Raw genomic sequence first — 26,087 nt, 5'->3', positions numbered from 1 at the left:
AAATATATTTTAAATGAAAAACATTTAAAAAAAAAAGGAAAACATTAACAATAGTGTAAATGAAAAACCAGCATCATTTGCCACAACTAGAGAATAAAAAAATACAGTGACAGAACAATGTTGTTTAAATGCTAGTCTTTCCTTCTCTGGTTAAGAGAGAGAACTGTAAGTCTTAAGTTGTTAGACTTGCTAAGCACAAAAAGGAGGATTCTCCTAGATGCAAGCAGGAGTGAAAGAAAATTGGAAATGGAATACCATTCTTTCTGTGTGATTTAGGATTATTTAATACTTTAATACCTGCCTCATGTATCACCTAAAATCAGCCCACCTTCCAGGAACCAACAGCTTGGTCAGAACAGACAGAGCCAGCTTCCTCTCCCATCTGTGCCCCTCTCCAGCCTCAATTGCTCCTCTGTAAAATGGGCTGATCATGACCATCCCTGGGACAGCTGTCAGGGTTAAACGAGATGTCGCACATGCTGTTCCTGGATTCTCTCAGCTCTGCTGCCTACCATCTGCACAAGACCACGGGTGACTTACCCTGCTTCCCTGGGCCTCAGTTTCCTCATTTCCAAAAAGGAATGTATAAAACCTGCCGTAGAGAGTTGTAAAGCTCCCTTATTTTACAAATATTTATCGAGGGGTGCCTGGGTGGCTCAGTCGTTAAGCGTCTGCCTTCGGCTCAGGGCGTGATCCCAGAGTCCTGGGATTGAGCCCCACATGGCTCCTCCGCTGGGAGCCTGCTTCTTCCTCTCCCACTCCCCCTGCCTGTGTTCCCTCTCTCGCTGGCTGTCTCTCTCTCCGACAAATAAATAAATAAAATCTTTTTAAAAAATTAAAAAAGTAAAAAAACAAAAGACAAATATTTACCGAGTACCTACTATCTTCTGGTCACTATGCTGTGGGTTGAGTATGCAGCAGTGATGATGAAGAGGGACAAAAATCCTGCTCTTGTGGAGCTCATCTTCAAAGGGTGGGGGGAGAAGAAAAATGAAATAAGACAATAGATAAAATATACAGTACAATTCAGTGGGAAATAATAAATGCTATAGAAAAATAAGGCAGTGTGGGGGCAGGGTTGCCAATTCTAAAGAGGGTAATCCTGGGATAGAATGTCTGACTGGCTGACATTTGGATGACCTCTGTAGGTGAAGGCCCTGAGATTTCTGGGGGACCGGCCTGTCAGGCAGAGGGCACAGCAAATGCAAAGGCCCTGAGGTGGGAGGCACCCTGGGCTATTTCCTTGAGCAGGAGGCTGATGTAATTGCAACAGCAGTGTGAGAGAAGACAAAGAACAGCCGGAGGTGAGGTCCCAGAGGCAAAGGGGTTTGACCCTGAGCACATTTTGTATCTCTGGTTTTGATCTGGATTGAAATTTAGCATATCTCCTGGTACACAGTAGGTGCCTAATTCATAGGAGCACTAATGATAATAATTCCTGGCATCGCTTAGCAGCTTAGCACTATCTTCTCTCACAACGTTTCTGTTGTCAGGCTCCAGGGTGACACACAGCGACACACACACCTGCCTTACCCACCGGCCCTACTTTAGTGGAAGGCAGCGGGGACAGCATGGATGGAACCCAGCCCCAGCATTCCTGACCCGCCCATTCCCTCTTGGATTCCTCGCCAGGCCCACCACACCCCTGCAGCTGGCTGGGCAGTGGGCACAGGAATGCTGAGGCCGCCGTGGGTTGGGCTGAACTTGGAAGCCTAAGGACAAGCCGCAGCCGCAACCGCGGTTCACATTTATGGAGCATGGCCTAAATCCCCGGAAAGCGCTGAGTGCTTCCCAAGTGTTCCCTCCCAGCGCTTTCTTCCCAGCACTCTGAGAGAGGGGTTGTCTTAGGAAACTGAGGCTTGGAGAGGTCACACCCTCAGGTGAGTCACACCCATTCTGCAACCTCTAGGGGCTGCACTCTTCTCCAGGACTCCGCCCCACAGGACTCTGGGGACCCTTTCTGACCAGGCTCCCCTCCTGAGATAGAAGAATCTTGCAGCTCCTGCCAGCCAGCTCTGCAGCTGCCTGCAGGCCTGGACAGGTCCTGGCTGGTGCCTCCTCAGTGGCTGAGGATGGCGCAGAGGGGGAATCAGGTTTCACCAGCTCCGGGATAGAACCCAGGTTGCTGAATCAGGCCTTTTCCCAGGGCTTCTCGGACTCAGCCTCCAGCCCTGCAGTGGAGGCTGCGGCCCAGCACCAGGCCCCCTGGTCCCCCCTCCTTACCCGTCTGACTTCATCTCCCACTGCACTCTTGCTCTTTCTCTGCTCCAACCACAGGGGCCTCCCTGCTGAATCCCACCAAGCACACTCCTGCCTCAGGGCCTTCGTACTTGTTCCTTATATTCAAACATACCTGCATACGTGCTCTCTAGTATCCTCCAGTCTTGACTCAAATGCCACCTTCTCAGTGAGCCCTGCCTCCAGCCCGTCCTTCCTGTCCCCCATCCCAACTTGACCTTCCTCTATAGCTCCACCTTTCACTGTTTCATGTATTTTACTGATTTGTCTTGTTTATGGTCTGTCCCCCATTGAATGTTAGCAGGATCGCCCTTAGACTGGGCAGGAAGGGCCTCTGCACTGTGCTTTAGAAGGCCCTGCTCTGGCCCTCCCGCCCTTCCATGAAGCCAAGTTGTGGCTGTTAGAACCTGGGTCCCCCTCCCTGCCTTCTGGACCATTCCCTGCCCAAATGGTCCCAGGCCTTCCCCAGGGCTGTCCAGAGGGCAGCCAGCATAGCCCAGGTGTATATTCCTAGGCCCAGGGGTTAGAAGGCTGTCTATAGGGATCAGTGGACCAAGCTTTGATGCGTAGGCTGGGGTGTACACACACGAACCTCACGGTGTGGGTAGAAAAGTGGACTGACCATTGCTCCTGGGCTGAGGGCTAACTCTGCCCGTGCAGTCACATTCTGGACCAGTACTCCAGATGTCTGAATATCCAGATTAAAACCTGGCCTTCCAGATCGCTGTGAAGACAGGCTTGTTCCAGTAAGAAGATAGAGTATCTTTTATTTAACAGTTTAGTCAACTCATATGGTATGTGGGCCCTAAACACAATTTTGCCCAGAGCCCCCAATATATTAAGGATGGGACTTTGAATATTTTCTGCATTTCTGTATCTCCAGCACCTAGACCAGTGCCTAGTGCAGAACACATGCTCCGTAAGTAGTTGTTAAATGAACCAAAAAGCCCTGGGGTGATGCCCCCGCATACTCATGGGGGCCCCAGAAGTGGCTGAAGTGCTGTGGCTTTTCTGTGTCAGAGCCTCAGAGTCTCGGAGTCAGGAGGGGCCAACCATGCCTTGCGTGGGGGGCCCTATGCCATATACCTCTCCTACCACCTGCCTGCCCCCACGCCCCCATTATAGCTGCAATCTCTGAGCAGAGAGACCAATGCGGGGCTCAATCCCAGGACCCTGGTATCATGACCTGAGCCAAAGGCAGATGCTTAACTGACTGAGCCACCCAGGCACCCCACGGAGTTTAATTCTTAACAGTAAAAAGCTCATACTTGAGAATCAAAGAGACCTGGACTCCAAAGCTGTCTCTATCACTTCCTGTGTATGGCCTTTATTCTCTTCACCCTCAATCTCCTTTTAAAAAGGGAAGCATGAAACCTCTCTCCCGGGGCTGCTGGTGGGAGAATGTAGGTAACTGACTCCAGGCACATGAAGAGTATGGCCGGTCATCGCCCAATATTGACTGCCGCCGCCGCTGCCACCACATCCACTATTATCACCAGAATGTGTTGCGGGACTGCTCCGCCCCCAGACTCCCTTCCTGTAGACCTTGCCCTGTCTCCTTGCTAGAAGGCGCGCAGGCCCTCCTGCGGCTCTGGTGAAGAGTGCCCTCTTCTGGGAGCATGGGGAAGGGCTTGCGGGGAAATCCCTGCCGCCCTGACCACTGAAGTGGCTTTCTGCAGACAGGAAATGTCTCAGTCCGGGTGAGATGTGCAGTTTCCACTCAATGGAGATAAAGGAGCAGTAACTGACCCTGTCAGTCTGTCAACAATCACCACAGTAGAGATAACACTTAGGCGGCTTTGTATGCCAGGCATCCTTGTAAACACTTTACAGATGTTAACTCACTTACTCTTCCATTTTACAGATGAGAAGAGTGAAGCACAGAGAGGTTGAGATTTGTCTTAAGGCATCATACACTGGAAGTGCTGGGATTTGAACCTGTGTCCCAAACCATGCCTCCTTAGTGGAAAGTGGAAAGTAGTTCTACCTTTAGCCAAAAAGGAGTTGGCTCACCCCAGTGAGTATGGAACTGGACATGGAGGGTATGGGCTGAAAATGGGGCTTTCCATAGGGACTGCCCCCACCCACTCAATGGCAGGTGAGCCACTGAGCTGACCTCAGCGCCCCCTCCTGACTGGCCATCCTCAGCATTTCCCTGCCTGGATCTTCTTACAGCACCCCTGTGTGGGCCTAGGGTTAAGGAAGGTCTGTGCCTAGTACAAGAGACCATGAATTTGAGGCCTCAGCTACTTGCCCACCTTCCAAGGATCAGAGTCATTTCCACCAGGCTCCCTCAAGGGCCAGGACAAAGCTCACCTGGGGAGGTGGGTCCTATCTGCAGCCGGTCTGCTCAGGTCAGCAGCAAGGGAAAATGGAGGAGGCCTGGGCTCTGCCCATCTCAGCCCTGCTGGACGGATCCTGGGGAATGCCTGCTTTTGGAAATGATCTTTTCCTATCTGAAAAATGACAGGGGTAAATTGGTGGCAATTTTCAAAGTGCTCTGCATTTGGGGGTTAAAGAGAAACACTGGGAAGATGAGGCCAAGACGCAGGTCTCTCAGCCACCTGACCCCTTCTTCCAACAATTTCATTTAAAAAACTTTTTTAGGGGATCTGGGGTGGCTCAGTCGTTGGGTGTCTGCCTTCGGAATGGGTCATGAAACTGGGATCCTGGGATCGAGCCCCGTGTTGGGCTGCCTGCTCAGCAGGTAGTCTGCTTCTCCCTCTACCCACACCCCCATCTCCTCTCTCGTTGTCTGTCAAATAAATAAAATCTTTACAGAAATTTTTTTTGAAGTTTATTTTAGTAATCTCTCCACTGGAAGTGGGTGTAGTGATCAAGAGTCACAGGCTCTACCGACTGAGTCAGCCAGGCGCCCCTACAATTTCATTTTTTCACTGGACTAGGGATCTGTGACTTTGACTTTTAAGTATGGGGGGGTCACTTAACAGAATGAGTCCAAGGGGTCCTTTCAGCAGCAAGCTGTCATCCTTGACTGACCCCTCCACCTGGAAGTGGGAAGCCTTGATCCCAAACGGGGCCACGGGGACCCCTCGCACCCATCCCTAATCATCGGAGAACTGGCTTTGAAGCATCTGCAGAGCTGGATACTCCAGAGAATTTGTTTCAACACTGTTAAGGGCAAAAGACTAGAATCATTAATGTCCATGGATGGTGGTGAGCTTAAATAAATGCTAACACATCCTACCTGGCCGTGTCACAGACAGCTACCTCCTAAGCCGTGTTGTGAAAGGGATAATGCAAAGTGTGTGCGAAACGTGGGGAGAGGTTGGAAGGATGCATACCAAATTGTTGCACCACAAAATATGAAGGATCAACATTCCAGGTGTGTAAGGTACGTGAAGGCAAACATTTAGGCGGTCCTCACCGGTATAGCCAGTGACATTGGTTATGGGGTACTAAACCCTGAGTGGTTAGCACTAGTAACTACCATATTGTGAATTCTTATTATAGACCCTAGAGACCGGAGTGCTAAAATTCCATTTTGCAGAGAAGCAGGCCCGGAGTGAGAGGGATATAGAATCCATTCCCATCACAGAGCCCAGGTTTGTTTTTTTTCCGAATCACTCAGAGACTGGTGACTAGTTCCATTGCCAGGGGAATCTAGATCCATCCACAGAGCTCTGGCTCAGCTAGAAGAGGCCACTTTTCCTCCTCAACGCCCTCCAAAAATCCCAGGGGAGGAAGGCCAGCCTGCACAGTGGCTGTTTGGTTTTATTATTAGTCCCAGCAGAAGATAGGGTTTCAGGCTTTATTTAGGCTTTTCAGAGAGGAGTTTAAGATAAGGGGCAGCAGGTGTTTGCTGGCTGAGACACCTAATCCTCTCACCTAATCGGCAAGAGCAGCAGGGCCCTGGTGGAGGGAGATCGGAGGCCATGGAGGAGGCTGCCCCTGGAGGGAGAGGCAGGAGGTGGCCTTGACCTGCAGGCTAAGGCGCTGTGGACCAGGAACAGGTGAGAAGCTTTCTCACCCAACTGAGTTCCCCTTTGATTTCCCATCCAGGGCCTGAGGCTTCAGGACACCCTCAGTCTCTTTCAGAGCCTTGGTCCCAAACTTGACTTGTGTATCAGAATTGCCTTGAAGGCCTGTTAAGGCACATTTCGGGGGGCCCACCTGCAGCGTCTCTGATTCCTGCCCGTCCAGGAACTGCATTTTGAGTACCATGGCTTTGAAGAATTTGTCACTGCTGTGGGACGAAAACTTTTATTTCAAGTTTATTTCAAGTTCAGCAATCCCTTTGGCTTCACTTCACATTCTTTTCTCTTGGTTCATCACAAAGACAATGTTAAACTTCGCTTTAACAAAGGCACACGCGGAACTATTCTTTCCCCGCTGTCTCTTCATCCCCATTCCTGCTTCCCCATATTGTTAGTAACGTTCCAATTTCATGGACATCCTGGGTGACTCCTCTAATTTTCTGTCTGGTTTGTTTTTGACGATGATCAGGTGTCATCTAAAAAAAATACAATGAAGCCATTCTTTAAAGGAGGAAAATCCCCTCAGAGGGCGATTGTGAGGATTTGTTTAAAAGGAAATGATTGAAGTTATTTGGCCCTAAAAAGTATTAAATAAGTGGTAGTTGTTACCAGTGAACACAAATAGCCCTAACAATGTGCCCAGATACGGCATCATTTAATCTCCATAAAAACTCCCCATTTGATACATGAAAAATGTGAGTCAAGTAGAGGTTAAAATTGGCTTGCTAGGAAGTAGCAGAATCCGGCCTCTCCCTGCCTTTCAACACAGAGCCCACCACAAAGAAGAGGAACTCTTCCCATACTACATTACCCAAGAGCAGCCATTGTTCCCAAAAGACATTGCCTGTAGCTCTGGTGGGGCTCAGCCCAGCAGTAAGGGGGTTAATGGTTCTCCCACACAGAAGGGCAGCTCAGAATTTGTAGAGAGACGGTCTCCTGGCTGGCTCAGTCAGAAGAGCACGTGACTGTCAATCTCAGGGCTGTGAGTTCAAGCACCATGTTGGGTGTAGAGATTACTTAAAAAAAAAAAAATTGTAGAGAGGAGGGTAGATTTACCCTCAACAGGCCCACCTGGGCATGTATATGAATCCTGAATTTCCTCTACCATTGGGAGGAAGCTGGGTGAAGCCAGCAGGGTTAACAAGCGCCCACTCCCCTTACACAACTCTGACAATTCTGAAAACCACAGAATTGGACACTGAAGTGCGTGAATGGTGTGGTACATGATCTACAGGGCAATAAAACTACAAGAAAAAGCAGCTCACTCCCCAGGCACCTCTGGGAAAAATTCCTTTAATAAAAAAGTTGTAGTACATTTACACGGATTGTCATCACCCTTTATCTACAGCACTCAATAGGGAAAATAAAAAATAAAGGACAATACAGTCGCGCCCAGTCTAAAAACGCAGGAATTCATTCAATTGGAGGCCTTGTTGCCTGGAGAGGAGAGAGAAGTGCATGAGGGCACGTGAGTCAAGGAGCTCAGGCTTCGGCTTCTGGAGCAATCCAGGGGACCACTGAGGACCTGCCTCTAACTTTTTGAAGACAGTATTAAAAAAAAAAAAAAATTCAGGTTGCAATAAGGGCCTCATTCTAAGGAGAAGGGTCCATTCCAGAGAGAACATCATCACTGGGGGTTGTAGGCGGTGGTCAGAGTTGGTCCAGGCATTTTATGGCAGATGATAGACTCCCAGAAATTTGGCCTCGGAGGCAACCCTGGCCTAGTCTGAGAGGTTTCCAGAGGTGAAATCAAACCACCCATGTCCCTCCACTCTGAAAGGCTTAGAAAACAACCCTTAATGTCAGATTTGGGGGCCTCTCTCCTCCAAGTTGCTAAGGCCACTTCTTGACAAGCTCCCAAGTCCTTGGCTGAGGGGAGGACTCAGGCTCCTTGGAGATGCCACTGAGGCCCAACCTTTAGTCCCTGGTCCTGCTGACAGGTGGCCTAGTCGTCCTGGCCGCCACCATACATATCTGCCAGCTTCTTGAAGCGGCTGCCCCACTCGTTTAGATAGTCATAGTCTTGGTCCTGGTCAGAGGCGGAGGAGGTGAGGGAGCTCAGGGAGGCAGCGTCAGAGCCGCTGCCCTCGTAGTCAAACACCAGCAGGGAGTCATAAGGTGGTGCCGTGGGGTCCGTGTTGGCCGCCTTTAGGTTCTGTGGCAACAAGAGCAGGTGGTTAGGAGCAGCGGTCAGACACTCAGCAGCTGCGAAAGCTCGGGCAAGTGAGTTCACCCTGCTGAGACTGCATCTCCTCATCTGTGAAGACATCTCTTCCTTCCAGTAAGGTTTTGAAAGGTGAAATGAAATAATGCATATACACACTGAGCACTGAGCCCAGCATACGGCAAGTGCTTAGTGGGCCAAGCCAGTGGTCAAGGGCAGGGACTCTGAAATCAGACAGCTTGAGTCAGAACTCGGACTTCACTCCCTAGTTTTGTGACCTCGGGCAAACTCCTTAACCTTTACGTGCTGTTTTTGTCTTGTCTCTAAAATGGGAGACTTGGGGAGCCTGTGTGGCTCAGTCGGTTAGGCGTTTGCCTTTGGCTCAGGTCATGATCCCGGAGTCCCAGGATCGAGCCCCACATCAGGCTCCCTGATCAGCGGGGAGCCTGCTTCTCCCTCTCCCTCTGCCTCTCCCCCTGCTTGTGCTGTCTCTCTGTCAAATAAGTAAATAAAATCTTTAAAAAAAGAAAAAAAACTACTCTGGGTATGTGCTGTGCTCTGGGCATATTTAAAAATAAAATGGGGGGCGCCTGGGTGGCACAGCGGTTAAGCATCTGCCTTCAGCTCAGGGCGTGATCCCGGCGTTATGGGATCGAGCCCCACGTCAGGCTCTTCCACTGGGAGCCTGCTTCTTCCTCTCCCACTCCCCCTGCTTGTGTTCCCTCTCTCACTGGCTGTCTCTATCTCTGTCGAATAAATAAATAAAATCTTTAAAAAAAAATAAAAATAAAAATAAAATGGGAGACTTCATATAGTTTTAGAGGAATAAATTAATACACGTGAATATATGTAAAGTGCTTATTAGAATAGTACTTGGCACATAGTTGAACATTATTTCCTCATTTGTAAAACGAGGATAACAAGAGGATTCCCTCCCCGCACTTGATCTGAGCATTGAATGAGACTGTATTTGCAAACTATCTAAATGTCTGTCCAGAGACATTCTGGAAATGGTCTTCATCTAACTGGAGGGAAAACTCCAGGTATTTAGCTCCAAGGCATTTTCTCAAACCATCTGCTCTGAGCAACTTTCCCCAGATGCTTTTGTTTTTGCACAGTACCCTCATTAGCATGAGCTAAAGAACAGAGTCCACCAGGCTACTTCTAGAAGGCAAGAAAAGTAAGAGAAAAGTTCAAGCCAGGGTGAGGCCTTTTGACTGCCTACCAAGCCCTCTGCCCACCGCTGCTTCCTCGCACCCCCTGAGATCCATCAATCTATCTTTTTCTCCTCCCTCACTTCTTCCTCCCACCTTTCTTTCCTCCCTCTACCCCTAACTCATATTAAGAACCTCCACTTATGGGGCATCTGGCTAGCTCAGTCAGTAGAGCATGCGACTCTTGATCTTAGGGTCTGTGTTCAAGGCCCATGTTGGGTGTAGAGCTTACTTAAGGAAAAGAGAGAGAGAGAGAGAGAGAGAAACCTCCATTTACTGCTAATGAGGTACCAGGCTGTGATAGGCGCCTATCATGTGTCTCCTATGTACCTGGTTCAGGGGTTCTCACAGCCCTGGCTGTGTATCTGATTTTAAGCTTGGGGAGCTTTAAAAAAAAAAATTGGAGCCTAAAAAACAAATGAATCCCTGCATTCCAGGCATTGCTGTTTTTCAAAATCCCTCAGATAAATCAAACATGTGACCAGAGTTAAAAACACTGGAGATACTCAGCTATTATCAACAATAACTATCATTACCTAGTAAATGCTACATGCCAGGCCAGTGGCTCCTAGACTTAAATTACTTGGAAACTTTTTTAAAAAAGATGTTATTTATTTATTTATGTATGTATGTATGTATGTATGTATGTATGTATTTATTTATTTATTTATGCATTTATTTATGAGACAGAGAGAGAGCGCATGCAGAGAGAGAAGCAGACTTCCCGCTGGGCAGGGAGCCCAATGAGGAGCTAGATCCCAGGACCCCGAGATCACGACCTGAGCCAAAGGCAGCCACGCAACTTACTGAGCCACTCAGGCACCCCTACTTGGGAATTTTTAAAAAAAATCCGAAGCCAAGCCACATCCAGCTCAATTATACCACAATCTCTGCAAGGAGTCAGAGACATCAGGCGTTTTTGAAGTTCCCCAGGAGATTCCAATATTTGGGAACCATAGTTCCAGGTGCTTGCTCATCCAATCCTTAAAGCAACCTATAACACGGGCGCCCGGGTGGCTCAGCCGGCTAAGCATCTGACTTTGGCTCAGGTCATGATCTCAGGATCCTGGGAATAGGTTGCTTCGGGCTCGTGCTCAGCGGGGAGTCTGCTTCTCCCTCTGCCTCTACCCCTGCTGGTGCGCTCTCTCTCAAATAAAAACAAAAAAAGAAAATGCAACCTATAACAGAGGGTTGCCAACTCTGCCCCACACTGGGATCATCTGGGACCTTTAAAAATTCACACCCGGGTAGTCTGGCTGCACAGTTTTCTAACAATTGTTATATTTGTTGAATAAATGATTCCTAACCTATTGTTAACCACTCTGCAACTTAGGATTTCATGGAGGAGAAAACAGAAGCCCAGAAATGACTCAAATATGCCAGAGGTCACACAGCTGGTTGGTGAGGGAGGCAAGATTTAAACCCGGAGCCAAGACTCCAAACCCATGCTCTTTCTCCCATGCTGCCAGTGCCTGAATAAAGGGCTGCCCTCAGCTGGCCCCCTAGGCCTCACCTCAATGATGAAGTTCCCGATCTCATCTGGGTTGGCTGGACGTGGACGGTACATGGGTGTGGGGATGAAGGTTGGCGCCACATCGTTGCGGAGAACCACCTCAGGCCGGGCCTCCAGACCCCGGTGGAGTTGGGTGATGTCATAGTCCTTCAAAGACATGAAGAAGAACATGGGATTGAGAAGGCAGCCCCCCACCATTTATGTTTCAGCCCACTCCCCTGCCACATGGGTGTTCTGCTCATGGGTAGGACTTAGAAGACAATCTCTGTCAGACATTTCTGAAAGCCCTTGTTTCCACAGCCCCTCCTCCCAAATTAAGCATAGGCTCAAGGCCATCTTGAATAGGGTCAAAGCGACCACAGCTGTGGACCAGACACCCTCTCAGAAGAGGAGAAATGGTGGTCAGTCCTACATGAAGAGTTATGCGCTAGGCCAGAGTCTGGTCAATGGAGCTAACGTGGTTAGTTGACTGACCCAACCATCTCTGCCAGTGGTCCTAGAGCCATCCATCTTCCAAACCCCAGACTCTCAATGCCTCACCTGGTCCTCCTCACCACCTCCCTCTTCGCCGTAGTAGAAGACATTGTCACGGGTGTCATCTTCTGGTAGCAGAAGGGGCTCCTTCACCTTCCTCTTCTTCCTCACCAACAAGAGAAGCACCAGCAGGAGGACTGGAAGAGGCAGGGAAGGTAAATATCTGCCCCCCCAACCACAGAGCTGGTTGATACCCCCAAACCCTCAGAGCCCTACCTAATTTTAGACCCCTCTCCTTGGTAGCCAGGGCTTAAAATACTTTCAATGGCTCCCTTGCACCTAGGAAAACCCCTAACTTCTTATCAAAGTGTACAGGATTGGCCCCTGCCTGTCTCCACACATATACACCCCTCGTAGGTCTAGTCACATTGGCCTCCTTGGAATGCCACAAATACACCCATCACTTTCCAGCTCCAGGACCTTCACCTGGGCATTCCTTTCTTGGGACACTCTGCACGCACATGCATGGCTCTCACCCTTCAGGACTCAGCCTAACATCACCCCCTCCTAGCAGCAATCTGACCTCACCCCCCCCATAATTCTGTATCATTTGTCAGTCTTCCCTTATCAGTGATACTGGTCCTCAAGGGAATCTCCCAGCAGATGTTACTTTTCAACAAGACTCTTTTTCAGTCCCCAGGTGAGCCCTAAATTAGCCACAGACTAAGTTAAAAGCAAAAAGGCAGTGCAAGTCTATATGGTGTAGTAATCTGAACGTAGGTGCAAATACTATTTTGGTATTTCAAGAGAAGGACTGGCTTTTAGTGCTATGGTTGGAAGGGCTGGCAGGCTATTTGGACATGGGGGTCCTGGCCAGCTAATGCCTGGCTGTTCTCCCTAATGCCAAGACTACCTCCAGTTAATCCCATATAAAGAAGGGACCCCAGAGCCCTCTCTTTGGCTGTTCAGTGTGAGAGGCTATGGCCACTATTTACCTTTATCACTTCTTTGGCCTGTTGACAGAACCAAGGTCAATCTCTGGCCCAACACAACAGACCCAGCCTTCTTGGGGAGTCTATGGGTTCTCAGGATGCACACCCTATGTGGGCTATACTGCCTTCTTTCCATTCTCTTTTCCTCCCCATTGAGTCTGGGGAAAGGCAGAAGGTGACGTGGACTTTTTACCTGCACCAAAGCTTATAGATCAACCCATGGATATCTCCATTTGGACTGCCTGGTAATTCTCTTCCCGTGATCTTTTCCAAACTGGTTAATGGAAACTCCAGTTTCTCCTTGTTCGGGTCTTAGAAACATGGATCGTTCTTTTCCTCATACCGTATATGAATCTGAACTGATTCTGCCTTGAAATAGGACCATTTCTCATCATCTCACCCCTCGATTATGGCAATAGTTCCTAAATGGTCTCCCGTCTCCACCCTCACCCCTGCACAGTCTGTTTAGTAGAAATCCTTTAAAACTCAAGTCAAATCACATCATTGCTTTGCTCTAATCCCTCTGATGACTTCACATTTTATCCAGATCCTTGCAATAGCCTCCAAGGCCCAGCATGATGCTCCGCCACAGCCATCACCTCTGACTCCATCTCCTACTTTTCTCCCCTTTAGCTTTTTCCACTCTAGCCATCTGCTGTTTCCACACACCATGCACAGTGCTGCCTCAGGGCCTTTGCACTTGCTGTTCCTGAAATAGCTGCATGATTTGCTTCCTCACCTCTTTTGGTTCTTTACTCAAATATCCCTTCTCAGCAAAGCCTTTCTTACCCATCCTACTTGAGATAGCAGACCTCCTCCCTCTGCTTGCTTTTTCTCCGTACCAACACTGATTTCTCTGCCAGATCATTTACTGTCTGTTCTCTGTACTGGAACTTAATTTCCATGAGGGCAGAAAGTGGTCTCTTTATACTATAAAGTGCTTCACCCCAGCACCAGAAACAGTGCTGTGTGTGCAGGATGTGGATTAAAGCCTCCCATTATTGAATTCATATCTGACTGAATGTGTTTCTGTGTAAGGACCAATTCAGAGAGTGGAAAAAGCCAATGTGAAAGGTTCCACCTTTAGAGTAAAGACCTTAGTTTGTAACTAAACACGTCTGCCACTAGACCAGGGACTCTCAAACTTTAGCATGCATCAGAACCCCTGGAGGGCTTGTTAAAATACAGATTACTGGGGCGCCTGGGTGGCTCAGTAGTTAAGCGTCTGCCTTCGGCTCAGGGCGTGATCCCAGAGTCCTGGGATCGAGCCCCACATCAGGTTCCTCTGCTGGGAGCCTGTTTCTTCCTCTCCCACTCCCCCTGCCCGTGCTCCCTCTCTCGCTGGCTGTCTGTCTCTGTCAAATAAACACATACAATCTTTTAAAAAAACAAAACAAAACAAAATAAACAAAAAAAACAACACACAGATTACTGCATCTTAGCCCTAAGAACTGGCCTTTTGAACAAGCTCCTGGCACTGCTGATGCTGTTGGTCTGGAGATCACACATTCAGAACTAGTGCTCTAGCCTCTAGACGACATCACAGCAGGGCTGAGTCTGTCTGTTCACCACTGTATCCCCAAAGCCTGGCACATTCCAGAAGCTCCATAAACATCTATCCCCGAATGACACACCTAGAATTAAGAGTATCAGGAACAGATGGGCAACGCTGGGGATGCCTCAGTCCCAGCAGTTCCGGTTAGAACCGGCTCTTCGAACGACCCCATCCTTGGACAGGAGAGAACACGGGTACTCACTCAACAGAGCCAGGACAGCCCCCAGGATTGGGAGGAGGAAGCCCCCCTTCCAGGGATCGGGGCAGGTCTTCATGTGGCCATGGCAGTCACACACGGTGGCCTCGATCACTGTCAGCTGTTCCTTGTTGCCACGGTCAGCCAGAGAAAGGTGCACGTTGTAGGTGTCTTGCTTCAGGAACTTCTTCAGGGACAAGGCCACTGTGTTTCCTGGAAGAGACAGACTAACGTTTACCACAAGAGAGAGGCCACAAGCGGAATGGAGTATATCACTTTGGAGGTTAAGGAGACTGCCTCACAGGGAGAAATACCCCAAAAGCACACTTACACCAAGGGTTTACAGAAATTGGTATTTGGCCAAAGCCAAAGTCACCATCACAGAAAGGATTATAGGGATGGCAAAATAAATTCATCATCTTATTTTCTTTTTCTTTAAAGATTTTATTTTTTGGATAGAGAGAGAGAGAGCACAAGCAGGGGGAGCAGTGGGCAGAGTGAGAGGGAGAAGCAGGCTCCCCGGCTGAGCAGGGAGCCTAATGCAGGACTCGATCCCAGGACCCAGCGATCATGACCTGAGCCGAAAGCAGATGCTTAACTAACTGAGCCACCCAGGTGCCCCATCATCTTATTTTTTAAAAATCAAATCGATAGGGGCACCTGGGTGGAGCAGCAGTTAAGCGTCTGCCTTCGGCTCAGGGGTGATCCCGGCGTTCTGGGATCGAGCCCCACATCAGGCTCCTCTGCTATGAGCCTGCTTCTTCCTCTCCCACTCCCCCCTGCTTGTGTTCCCTCTCTCGCTGGCTGTCTCTATCTCTGTCGAATAAATAAATAAAATCTTTAAAAAAAAATCAAATTGATAGTCACAGTATTTTTAAAATAACAAAGTTTTTAAAAAGTCGTGGTCATGCAGGGCCAATAATTTCTCAGCACCATTAGCTGCCCCACTGGTCTCCTCAAGAAGAACACAATGAAATACATTCTTCCTGAGATAACTAACCCTATCTTTTAATATTCACATTGACCACCTGTTTTCCTATATGAAAGTTCACTACCATTTATTATTACAGCATTTTGCCCCTGCAAAAGTAAATATAATGTTTGTGCCTCAACTGTCTGACAGAATTTCAATATCTGAAACACTGATATTTCTGCAAAAGCATTAATTTTTTTTTAAGGATTTATTTATTTGAAAGATAGAGTGCAAGGGTGCAGGGGGAGAGCAGAGAGGCAGAGAGTCAGAATCAGGCTCCATACAGACCGCAGAGCCCGACACGGGGCTCTATTTCAGGACCCCGAGATCATGACCTGAACCAAAATCAAGGGTCTGACACTCAACCCACTGCGCCATCCAGGCACCCTGAGAGCAGCGATTATTAATAAATCCAAATGCACATGACTTGGTGATATAAGTGACATTGTTAAGCAGATCAGACAGGCTGCCAGCCTGTGCTGTCACAGCATTAGTGACGAACACAGGTTCGGGGGGGCTGGCTGGGAGGCTGTCGTGGACACTGTGCTAACTGGCCTTCAAAGGCCCAGGGTGTGTGGCAATCCTAGAGTGGGGAAGATGGCTATGTTTGTGGGTGAGCAATAGAGGGTCAGGGGCTTCTCTGAAGAAAGGCCTTCAGTTTAAACTCGTTTCTCAAGAAGGAGCTATTAGCCAAGGTAGCAGGACTTCTCATCATGCAGGACTTTTCCAAGCATTAAAGACCCTCACTATTAAATGCCAGCAGTGTCCCCCAGTCATCAGGGCAACCAAAAACCACCCCATGTTTCTAGCTCACCCACCCTAAGGCTTGCTGGCCTTGTTCAGCACTGACCTCAAGCCACTTTTTTTTTTTAATTTTTTTTCTTTAAGATTTTATTTATTTATATGACAGAGAGAGAGACAACCAGTGAGAGAGGGAACACAAGCGGGGCGGGGGGGTGGGATAGGAAGAAGCAGGCTCCCAGCGGGGCAGGAAGCCCAACATGGGGCTCGATCCCAGGACCCTGGGACCAGGCCCTGAGCTTAACAGGTAGACGCTTAACAACTGAGCCACCCAGGGGCCCCTCAAGCCACTTTTTGTTCAAAGGTTCTGTATACTCCCTGGGCTTGTCTTAGTAAGAAAGCCAGAGAGAGACTTCGCCCCGTTCCCATCTGGCAATGGCAGGCAGACAGGGATCTCTGCATGCTGAGTATCTGGTCTACCGTGTCGAGGCCAAGGTGGGGTATTTCACTGAAACATCCCGACCACCATCCTGTCCCCATACCGAAGGGCGGACTTCTCAGGTGATGATGACAATGGTGGTGCTGGTGACTAAGTGGACACTGGGTGCGAGGCTCTACTCTCAACTTCACCGCCACTTTAAGAGGAGGTACTATTAGCTTCATTTTACAAATGCAGAAATTGAAGCTTAGGGAGGCTAAGTAACCAGACCAAGGTCACACAGGGGTAGGGTTTGGATTAACTCCCCTGACAACAAGGACATGATTAGAAAACTAAATTAAAACCAAGAACCAAGGGCACCTAGGTGGCTCAGTCGGTTACACATCTGACTTTGGCTCAGGTCATGATCCCGGGATCGAGCCCCACACTGGGCTCCCCTGCTCAGCAGGGAGTCTGCTTGCTGCTCTCCCTCTGTCCTCCCCACACCCCGCCATTTGTTCTCTCTCTCAAATAAATAAATAAAATCTTAAAAAAAAAAAATAGCCAAGAACCAGGTATCAATACTATCACCAGGTGATGGTGCCATTGGGCCTCGTCCGTAATGCTCACACCTGACAGAGCCAGACCTGTGATTGCTGCCTGGGAAGACTGCTAGCGAAGGTGGTCGCTCACATCTGCTGAGCACTGATGTACCAGACAAGAGGCCTCTCATAGAATCACCCACTTCACCTTCACAGTAACTGGATGCAAGTAGGTACAATTATTGGCACCATTCTGCAGATATGGATAACTGAGGAACAGTGAGGTTCAGTAACTTGTCTGTAATCACAAAGCTAGTAAATGGAGGAACTGGGTCTTGAACGAAGCATTCTGGTTCCAGAGTCCATGCTCTATAAATAGTAACATCAGGGAGGGGAAAAAATGGCTTCTAGGCCACAAGGGGGTGACAGGAGACCAACCTGGGTTCTTCAAAGGAAAGGTGCCAGACATACATACCCAAATCACAAGAATCATAAAATTGAGGCAATGTGCATATCTGGAGCAGGTCTCCTGAGTCCTTTCTGGGCTGGGCTCAGCAGCAGTAATAGGTAGTGGGCACTTGGTTCCTTTGGGGCAGAACCTGCGTGTACTGGTTCCCTATTTCCCTCCTGGGGAACCTTAGCCCCAAGAGAAAGGGGAAGACATTTTAAACCAAAGTGAACACTGTCTCTCCAGGGACCTTACTGGCTCTTGGGGCTGGATCTTTCTCACACACCCCGGGTCCTCACTCACTTGATGCCAGTTAGACCCCTTCCCAGGCCAGTGACAAGTGAAAAGCCGTGAAAGACTGAGAAGCTCTGCGGGGATGGGAACGGTAAAGGACAGGGAGGTGGACGGGAGCAGGTGCGTGGGGGATGGGGACTGTGGCTTCAACTTCTGCTCCATGCTCATGCACTCTGTGCCCTTGGGCACGCTACTTAACCTCTCTGTCCCTCATTGTCAGCTATAAATGGGGATAAAAATACTGACCACAGAGGGTGGTAGAAATAGTAAATAAAGAAAAAGAAGTCACCTTGCATATCATCAGGGTTCAATAAATGGTAGGCAGCAGAGCACCAATGGTAAATCAGAGTGCCTGGATTCAAATTCTGATGGCATCATTTTCTAGCCGTAATGCCTCTGGCAAGATATTTAAGCTTCTGTAAGCCTTGGTTTCCTCATGTGTATAATGGGCGCACACACACGTATACGTGGGTTGCCGTGAGGACTGAGTAACCTAATCTATGAAGTGTCTGAAGTGCTGTGTAACACACAGTAAGCGTGCTCAGGGCATGTGAGCTATTATCACTGTAGGAGTCCTGGCTCTTTCATTATGTGAGATTGAGAAAGTCATACCCTCTCACTCCCTGCCTCAGTTTTTCCAACTGTACAGGAAGGTGGTTGGGCTAGAACATTCTTAAAGGCTTACACTAAGTTAATAAGTAACATTTGCTTGATGTTCTTACCTCAGTGGGAATGTGTACAGGGTCCTGGTATGGGGCACACACCCACCTACCACCACCACTCACTCACCTTTCTCATTGACCTCTGCTGACCAGTAGATATCCGAGTCGTGTGTGAGCTGGGCCTGGAAAGGGGAGGTGTGGGGGGACAGGTCCTTGTCTGTGATGTTCAGCACTTGAGGCACAGGGCTTTGGTTGCAGATGGTGATCTGACGGGGCTCGGGGACCGGGCCATGGTCGTTGATGTCCATAAGTGTTAGCAGGAGAGTCCCAGTGCCAGTGGTGGGAGGGCTCCCTGTTCATAATTACACACAGGAGCCGTTTTTAGCATCTGCCCTTGAGTTGGGTGATGGGTGAATGTTAAGCTTTCTGACCTATGCAGTCAGCCTCAGGGAGGTTCCTGTTTACTGCCCAGCTGTAAGTTTTCAAGCCCCTCCATGTCCTGCCCTAGTCTCATCATAGATCAAACCAGTGATGGCAAATCCATGACAATCATGCCATCATTCTCAGCAGATTTTCCTAACTGATCATAGCAATTACAGCCACTACCAATCTATCCCAAAGGGAAACCTGTTGGCCACACCTCAGGGATGATGCAGTGTTTGCTGATGAGCTTTAGGGATGCCTCCCTTCACAGTCCTGCTGTGACTTCTTGCCAGCTTCCAGACCTCGCTTCAGTGTGTCGAGCAGAGATGTCAAATCACACCCCCCAACTCTGTCATGGTTTGACATCACTAATCAATCATGGCACTTTCCAGGCAGCCCCTTCTAATCCAATCACAAGGGGAAACCAACAGGCCAATCCATGGCTCAGTGAACCACACCCTTGGGCTGAAAGAAATCTTACTCCTAACACGTGGGTCTTAGGGAAACCATAGCCAGCCAATCCCAGTCTTTGAAAGGCTCCTCCGCAAGTCTCCCTTGACCCTCCAGATTGGTTTGCTGAGAACCCTCCCTGACACCATACTCTGTCTGGGGAGGGGATGTGCTATGCCATGGGCTCCAAAGATAACCAAGTGGAGGGGTGGGGAGGAAGCTCTCACCATCATCTGTGGCCAAGACCAAGACTTCGTAGACATTGTTCATCACAAACTGTTCATCCTCACGGTCTAAGACCCCCGTGGCAGTGACCTGTCCACTGTCTGGGTCTATCGCTAGCCACCCTGCTGGGTCCCTCAGCATGTGGTAGCTGGAATAGAAAAGTTGAAGAGTCATACCCAGAATACTTAGAATTCTGGTTGTCATTCAAAGCCTATGCATTCCAACTGGCAGATAGTGTCAAGGGACTCGGGGCTCCTAAGCAGGATCACATGAAAAAAGCACCTCACCCCTAAATGGGAGCCTGAGCAGCAGGTAGACAGCCCAGCAGGGACACATGAAAGAGAGTGGCTATACCTGTTCTCTGGATCTCTGCTCAGAGTCCTCAGCCTTGGGGAGGGTAGGAAGGGAAGGCCCCATGCAGGGGTGATGCTCAAAATATGCAGCAATCCTCATGGTAATTAGAATAAACGCTGACCAAATGAATCCCAATCCAACACTACCAGTGCTTTTGGATGCATGTGAGCCCAGCTCCTGGTTACCTGATCTTCTGACTCCCCCTGTCAGGATCCTGCGCAGTGTAGGTACAGACAGGCTCCCCGATAGAGATGCCCTCCTGGACCTCGAAGACCTTGGAGGGTGGGACGAACACAGGTGCCTCGTTCACATCGTCCACGTGGACCACTACAGTGGCGGTAGAGGTTGGGAGCTTCACCACAAAGGGAGCCTCGTTGGTCACTTCGACGTACAGAACGTGCTGGTTTTTGGCCTCGAAGTCCAAGCCCTGAGAGAGAAGGAGGACCTGAGCCACCAATGTCTGAGGATGCAGTGCTGTGATGTCAGAAAGAAAGGGCCCACAGCACGGGGCTGGAGGCTCCCAGCATCAACAATGCCGTCCTTCCCGGGACACCTAGGGGGTGCAGTCGATTATGCATCTGACTCTTCATTTTGGCTCCAATTGTGATCTAAGGGTTGGGAAATCAAGCCCCACGTGGAGGCCCACTTTGAGCTCTGTGCTGGGTGCTGAGTCAGTTTGAGTTTCTCTTTCCCTCTACCCCTCCCCCCCAACTCTCTCTAAAATAAATCTTTAAAAAAGAAATGCTGTCTTTTCCATAAAGCCTCTTGCACTTTTTTTTTGAGGGGGTGAAGGGAGAGAGGGAGAGAGAAATCTTAGGTACGCTCCATGCTAAGTGCCGAGCCCAACATGGGGCTTGATCTCACAACCCAGAGATCATGACCTGAACTGAAATCAAGAGGTGGATGCTTAACCATCTGAGCCACCCAACTGCCCCATCCTCCTGCCCTTTCTGAGTGGCTGGTAGGGCCTTTTAGAACATCCCTAGACCAGTAAGCCCTACAGCTGGTTCCCAGTGGGGGTGGCCCCCTACAGCGTGTTCTAGAAACTTGTGGAGGCCTTTCTTTCTTTTTTTTTTTTAAGATTTTATTTATTTATTCGACAGAGATAGAGACAGCCAGCGAGAGGGAACAAAAGCAGGGGGAGTGGGAGAGGAAGAAGCAGGCTCATAGCGGAGGAGCCCGATGTGGGGCTCGATCCCAACGCCGGGATCACGCCCTGAGCCAAAGGCAGACGCTTAACTGCTTAACCGCTGTGCCACCCAGGCGCCCCTGTGGAGGCCTTTCTAATTGTCGTAATGATTGGGGATACTGTTGGCATTTATAGGCTGGAGGAGGGACACAAAGAACTTTCCCACAGATCATGTGACTTGCCAATAGCTCCTTGGATGTTCACGTGTTCATGGGTGTGAAAAATCTGTTTATAGTTACTTGTTTTACATATAAACTAAGTGTTTGGTGTTGTTTTTATACTGACTTTTCCAGGAATGTAACTTCTGAGGGGAGCTTGTAATTTGACTTGTCCAGGCCTTCCATAAAAGTTGTGTATTTGCTGTTTTTATAAAGACATCGGTATGACCTGTGGTATGCATGAGCCCCGAGTGACATCAAGTATCCACTACATTTGGACGATTCCACAAGGAGACGTAAGTAACCGACCACTTCCTTATGTTTTCTCATATGCACCCCAAAGCTTACACATAGAAATATCGTATATCGGGGCACCTAGGTGGCTCAGTCGTTAAGCGTCTGCCTTTGGCTCAGGGCGTGATCCCAGGGTTCTGGGGTCAAGCCGCACATTGGGCTCCCTGCTCCGCTGCTTCTTCCTCGCCCCACTCCCCCTGCTTATGTTCCCTCTCTCACTGGCTGTCTCTCTCTCTCTGTCAAATAAATAAATAAAATCTTTAAAAAAAAATATCATATTATCAGTAGTAACTTTCCCTGTAAAATTCTCCTTCATTTTAGTTAGGGCATTCTATTTTTCTAGAAATTTTGTAAGTTAGATAAGTTATATTATAAATGAAATTCATTTCACAATATAAAAAGGGCATTATAAAGTTTTTGTTGCAAGAAGGAGATAGTTGTTAAAGTATTATATAAAACCCCACTTTTCAAACTAGGCCTTTTTTTTTTTTTTTTTGATTTTATTTATTTTGGCAGAGAGAGAGAGCGCGCGCACGAGCGCACAAGCGGGGGTAACGGCAGGTTCCCCGTTGAGCTGGAGCCCAATGCAGGGCTCAATCCCAAGACCCTGGGATCATGACCTGAGCTGAAGGCAGACGTTTCACCTACTGACTGAGCCACCTAGACACCCTAGGCCATTCTTTATAACAAACCAGAAGGATGGATAGATAGATAGATAGACAGATAGATAAATAAATAAATAAAAGATTAGGCCAATCTTCTTAAAGCATCAATTTTATTCAAAGACTTTTTGAGAGGTAAGCATATTTCTCACTATTAAGTAACTTAAAACATTTTACTATGCAAAAACCTAGATCTGTATTATGGATTCAATGCAAAACTAGCAAGAATTCCAATAAAACAGAGACACTGTGTGAAAAGATGAATTGGGGGCAGCCACTGGACATCAGGATCTGGGAGGAAGGCTTCACTAATCTGCTTCCATCAGACCCGTGACTCTCACCTGTACCATCAATTGAGTCCCTTGGTAAGATTTACTTTGAACAAATCCATTCCTTAACACAAGAGGGACAGGAAAGTGTCAGAAGCCTTGGGCCTGGTGAACTCCCTGGTGAATGTTCCAAGTAGGTGTTTCCCAGACAGGTGGTATACTGCCTTGTCCTGGAGGCTGCAGACCTGACTGCCCCAGGGGTGGCCCTTGTCTAAAGCCCAAACGGACTCACCTTTTTGGTCGTCAGGATGCCCTGGTTGCTCTCAGGGTGGGTGGTAATGGTAAAATGGTCCCCGTCATCACCTTCCAAGATGCGGTAGGTGGCGCGCCATGCCGGTGAGTTGGGGGCATCCAGATCAGTCACCGTCAGCCTCTGCACTTCATGGCCCACCGTGTTCTCGGGTACGTGGGCCTCGTACTGTTGGTGTGAGAAACGCAGCATTGTCAGAGCATAGAGACTAACCGCCCACCCTAAGACTGTTCTACTCTTCACCAGCTGTGGATCCTCCCTGTAACTCACGCTTTCTGGGACCACCCAACCCACCCACCAGGGTTTCAGGACATACACAGAGGCAGAATGTCCTCACAGCTGCTGGGACAGACCACAGGGATCGTGGGCCTGCTTGTCCTACACCCAGGGGCAAGATATTCCAGTAATCTCACTGGGTCTGGGTGCCCTGAACCCTGCCACGTGTGACCATCTACCTAGCTGAGATCAGAAAGGTATGAAAAGGGTGGCAAGAAGGACGAGGGCCTGATTGCTATGCAGCATGGATCAGTAACAATTTTGGAAGTTCTGGAACGGTGGCAAACACTGGGAACTCAGCTGCTCAGAACAAATTTTTAATCAAGCCTAAATAATGTTCAGTAGCCAGAGTTATCTAAAGATGGAAGGGGGGTGGGTGTCATCTTGAGTGGCACTGAGTCCTCTGTCACTGGTGGTGTAGACAGCATTCACTGGGTGAAGGACGGTAAGTATAGGTATGAGGCAAATTCTAAGTTTCCTATCAACAAGGATTTTTATTTCTGTCTGTCCTTCTTTCTTTCAATAAACTCTAACCCCCAACGAGGGGCTTGAACTCATGACCCCGAGATCAAGAGTCACATCTTCCACCAACTGAGCCAGCCAGGCGCCCCTCAACAAGGATTTTCATATGGAGCACTTAGGTACCAGGGATTGCGTCAGGAACTGTACAGACATTATTCCATCTAAAACTCAGAGCAATGCAGCAGGTAATATCACTACCTCCATTTCACAGATTAGGAAATGGGGCACAAAGAGGTTAGGTAGTTTGCCTCTGGGCATACAGCTAGTAAGAGGTGGGGCAGGAAGGGAAGCAACGTGAGCTAGTTCCAGAGTTTCATCAGAAAGGAAAACCTGAGTCCTTCATCATCTGCTGAGGGAAGAAGTATCGAAAGGGCACTTACCTTTTGAGGATCAAACACAGGAGCATTGTCATTGGCATCCAGGATTTCCACTATGGCCACTGCTGTGGTGGTAGAACCATCCCCGTCCATATCTGTCGCCTGGATGGTCAGTGTGTACTCGGGGACTCTCTGGGGAGGAAAGGAGAGTTCACACTGAGGGGCCCCTCACAGTATTCCCAGAGGCAGAGCCCTGGGTATATGTAGAGGGAAGGGGAATATCTCTCCCTCTCACAGTGTTCTCTTGAATCCCTGCCCCACTGCTCACCCAGGAAAGAACAGAGGCAAAGGGTGTAGGGGGAGGGGAAATACAGACCCAAACTGTTCTCCTGGGCCAACCGGGGGTGCAGTCTGGGCATTGCCCCCTGACCCTGGGCGGATGCAGAATGGGAGCTTTGAATGGGGATTTGGGCAAAGGTATTAATTAGGAAACAGTAGGCAACTCCAATATCCATGGAGCTAATTCTACTTTGTAGCACACAAGGGACGAATCTGGGCAATGTGCATGCTAAATGAGCCATTCTGAGAGGAAATGAGAAAACCGACAGAAAATATCAAGCGCCTGCATTTTACAGCTGCCTCCTCAGCCTTAACGAGATCATTTGGCACCATGCCAGTGGCTCCAGAGAGCTGTAGGACATCAACACGGGAACACAGCAGCAGCCAGTCCCAGCTGACTTGGATTCTCACAGCTCTGCCTTGGGCTTTGGGGGCATGGACAGGGGCTTCTGCTCTTGAGCGTTCAGTCCCCAACCTGAGCAAGCCTAGGCAGCACCTTCCCTAGGAGCCACTCACCTCCCGGTCCAGGCCACTGGAGATGACGCTGATGGTGCCTGTGCTCCGGTGGACAGTGAACATGAGGTCATGCGGGTCCTTCGGCTCTTGGCTATGGATAGAGTAAGCAACCACTCCATTGTAGGTGTTGACGGCATCGTCCTCATCTGTGGCTGTCACCTGCATCACAGAAGTGCCTACAGGGGAGAAGGAATGAGTGAACATCCTTCCTTCCCAGCTCCAGTTCCAGCCTTGCCCACTTCTGGAACTCTGAAGAGGCTCCACCCTGCTCATTGACTTGCACCCATCTTCCACTTTGTGACAGACTGCTAGTTGGTCCATTTCCATTCTCCGCTTCTTTCTTAGAAACGAAATTCTCAATCATTTTAAGCTGAGCACAGGCCTGCCTGGAACAAAGACTATTTCCCATGCCTTCTTGCAGCTAACTATGGCCTTGAGACTAAATTCTGACAAATGGGATATATAACTTTGGGGGAAGTGCTTTTCTGAGGATGGGGCTTATTCTCCACCCCTCACCCCCTACCCCCATCCAGGTGTAATGGCTGGAGCTCTAGCAGCAACTACATGGTAATCTTGGAAATAAAGCCCAAATAGCAGAGCAATGAGAGAGAAGGGGCCTAGGTCTCCCACACTTTAAAGCACCATTCCAGCCTTGATTGTCCACCTCTAGGCTTCTTGAATATAAGGAGAAAGTAAGGTTCCATCTCATTGAAGGTACTACTGTTCTTTGGGGGATTTCCATATTGGCAACCTAACCAACTCACACTTCTTGAATTCTCCACAACTCAGAGGAAGGAAGAGGAGAACCCCTCCCCACCAGCATGTGTCTTTAGGTCATTATGTGCTATATCTAATCTTCACAATTCTTTACAGGTAACATTGTTCCTCTTCTTTCTTTCTTTCTTAAGATTTTATTTATTCATTTGAAAGAGAGGAAGCAGGGGGAGGGACAAATAGACTCCGTGCTGAGCGCAGAGCCTGATGTGGGGGCCTGATCCCAGGACGCTGAGATCACGACATGAGCCGAAATCAAGGGCTGGACACTCAACCAACTGAGCCACCCAGGTGTCTCCATTGTTCCCATTTTCAGATGTGAAGATTGAGGCTCAGAGGTCAAGAACTTGCCCAGGGTCACAGGTAAAAAGGCAAATCAAGATTCAGATCTAGATCTTTGTAGTTCCAAAGCTAGTGGTTCCCAAACCTGGCTGATCATCTGAGGCTTCTGGGAAATTTTTAAATTTAGAGATTCCAGGCTGTACTCTAGGATCATTTTTTTTTAAATATTTTATTTATTTATTTGACACAGAGAGAGAGACAGCCATTGAGAGAGGGAACACAAACAGGGGGAGAGGGAGAGGAAG

The 26,087-nt window shown here is 48.8% G+C and overlaps 1 protein-coding gene across 1 annotated transcript in view; it reads right to left on the bottom strand.

Moving 5' to 3' along the window:
- Window positions 1–7,513: 7,513 nt before the first annotated feature.
- The window catches only part of CDH3 (cadherin 3), a 44,358-nt gene continuing 25,784 nt past the window's right edge, over window positions 7,514–26,087 (bottom strand). The window contains exons 7-16 of the mRNA XM_019803773.2: window positions 24,727–24,902; window positions 23,935–24,063; window positions 22,739–22,924; window positions 20,060–20,301; window positions 19,523–19,668; window positions 18,550–18,774; window positions 14,351–14,557; window positions 11,668–11,798; window positions 11,128–11,274; window positions 7,514–8,391 (exon numbers count right to left, since the gene is read on the bottom strand). Coding sequence (XP_019659332.1) covers window positions 8,182–8,391; window positions 11,128–11,274; window positions 11,668–11,798; window positions 14,351–14,557; window positions 18,550–18,774; window positions 19,523–19,668; window positions 20,060–20,301; window positions 22,739–22,924; window positions 23,935–24,063; window positions 24,727–24,902 — 1,799 coding nt within the window. The 3' untranslated portion in view covers window positions 7,514–8,181. The remainder of the gene's footprint in view (window positions 8,392–11,127; window positions 11,275–11,667; window positions 11,799–14,350; window positions 14,558–18,549; window positions 18,775–19,522; window positions 19,669–20,059; window positions 20,302–22,738; window positions 22,925–23,934; window positions 24,064–24,726; window positions 24,903–26,087) is intronic.

This window comes from Ailuropoda melanoleuca, chromosome 12 (assembly GCF_002007445.2).
Source record: "Ailuropoda melanoleuca isolate Jingjing chromosome 12, ASM200744v2, whole genome shotgun sequence".
NCBI classification, from domain to species: domain Eukaryota; kingdom Metazoa; phylum Chordata; class Mammalia; order Carnivora; family Ursidae; genus Ailuropoda; species Ailuropoda melanoleuca.
The sequence above is the reverse complement of the archived record's forward strand: the minus strand, read 5'-3'. Positions and strand labels throughout refer to the sequence as shown.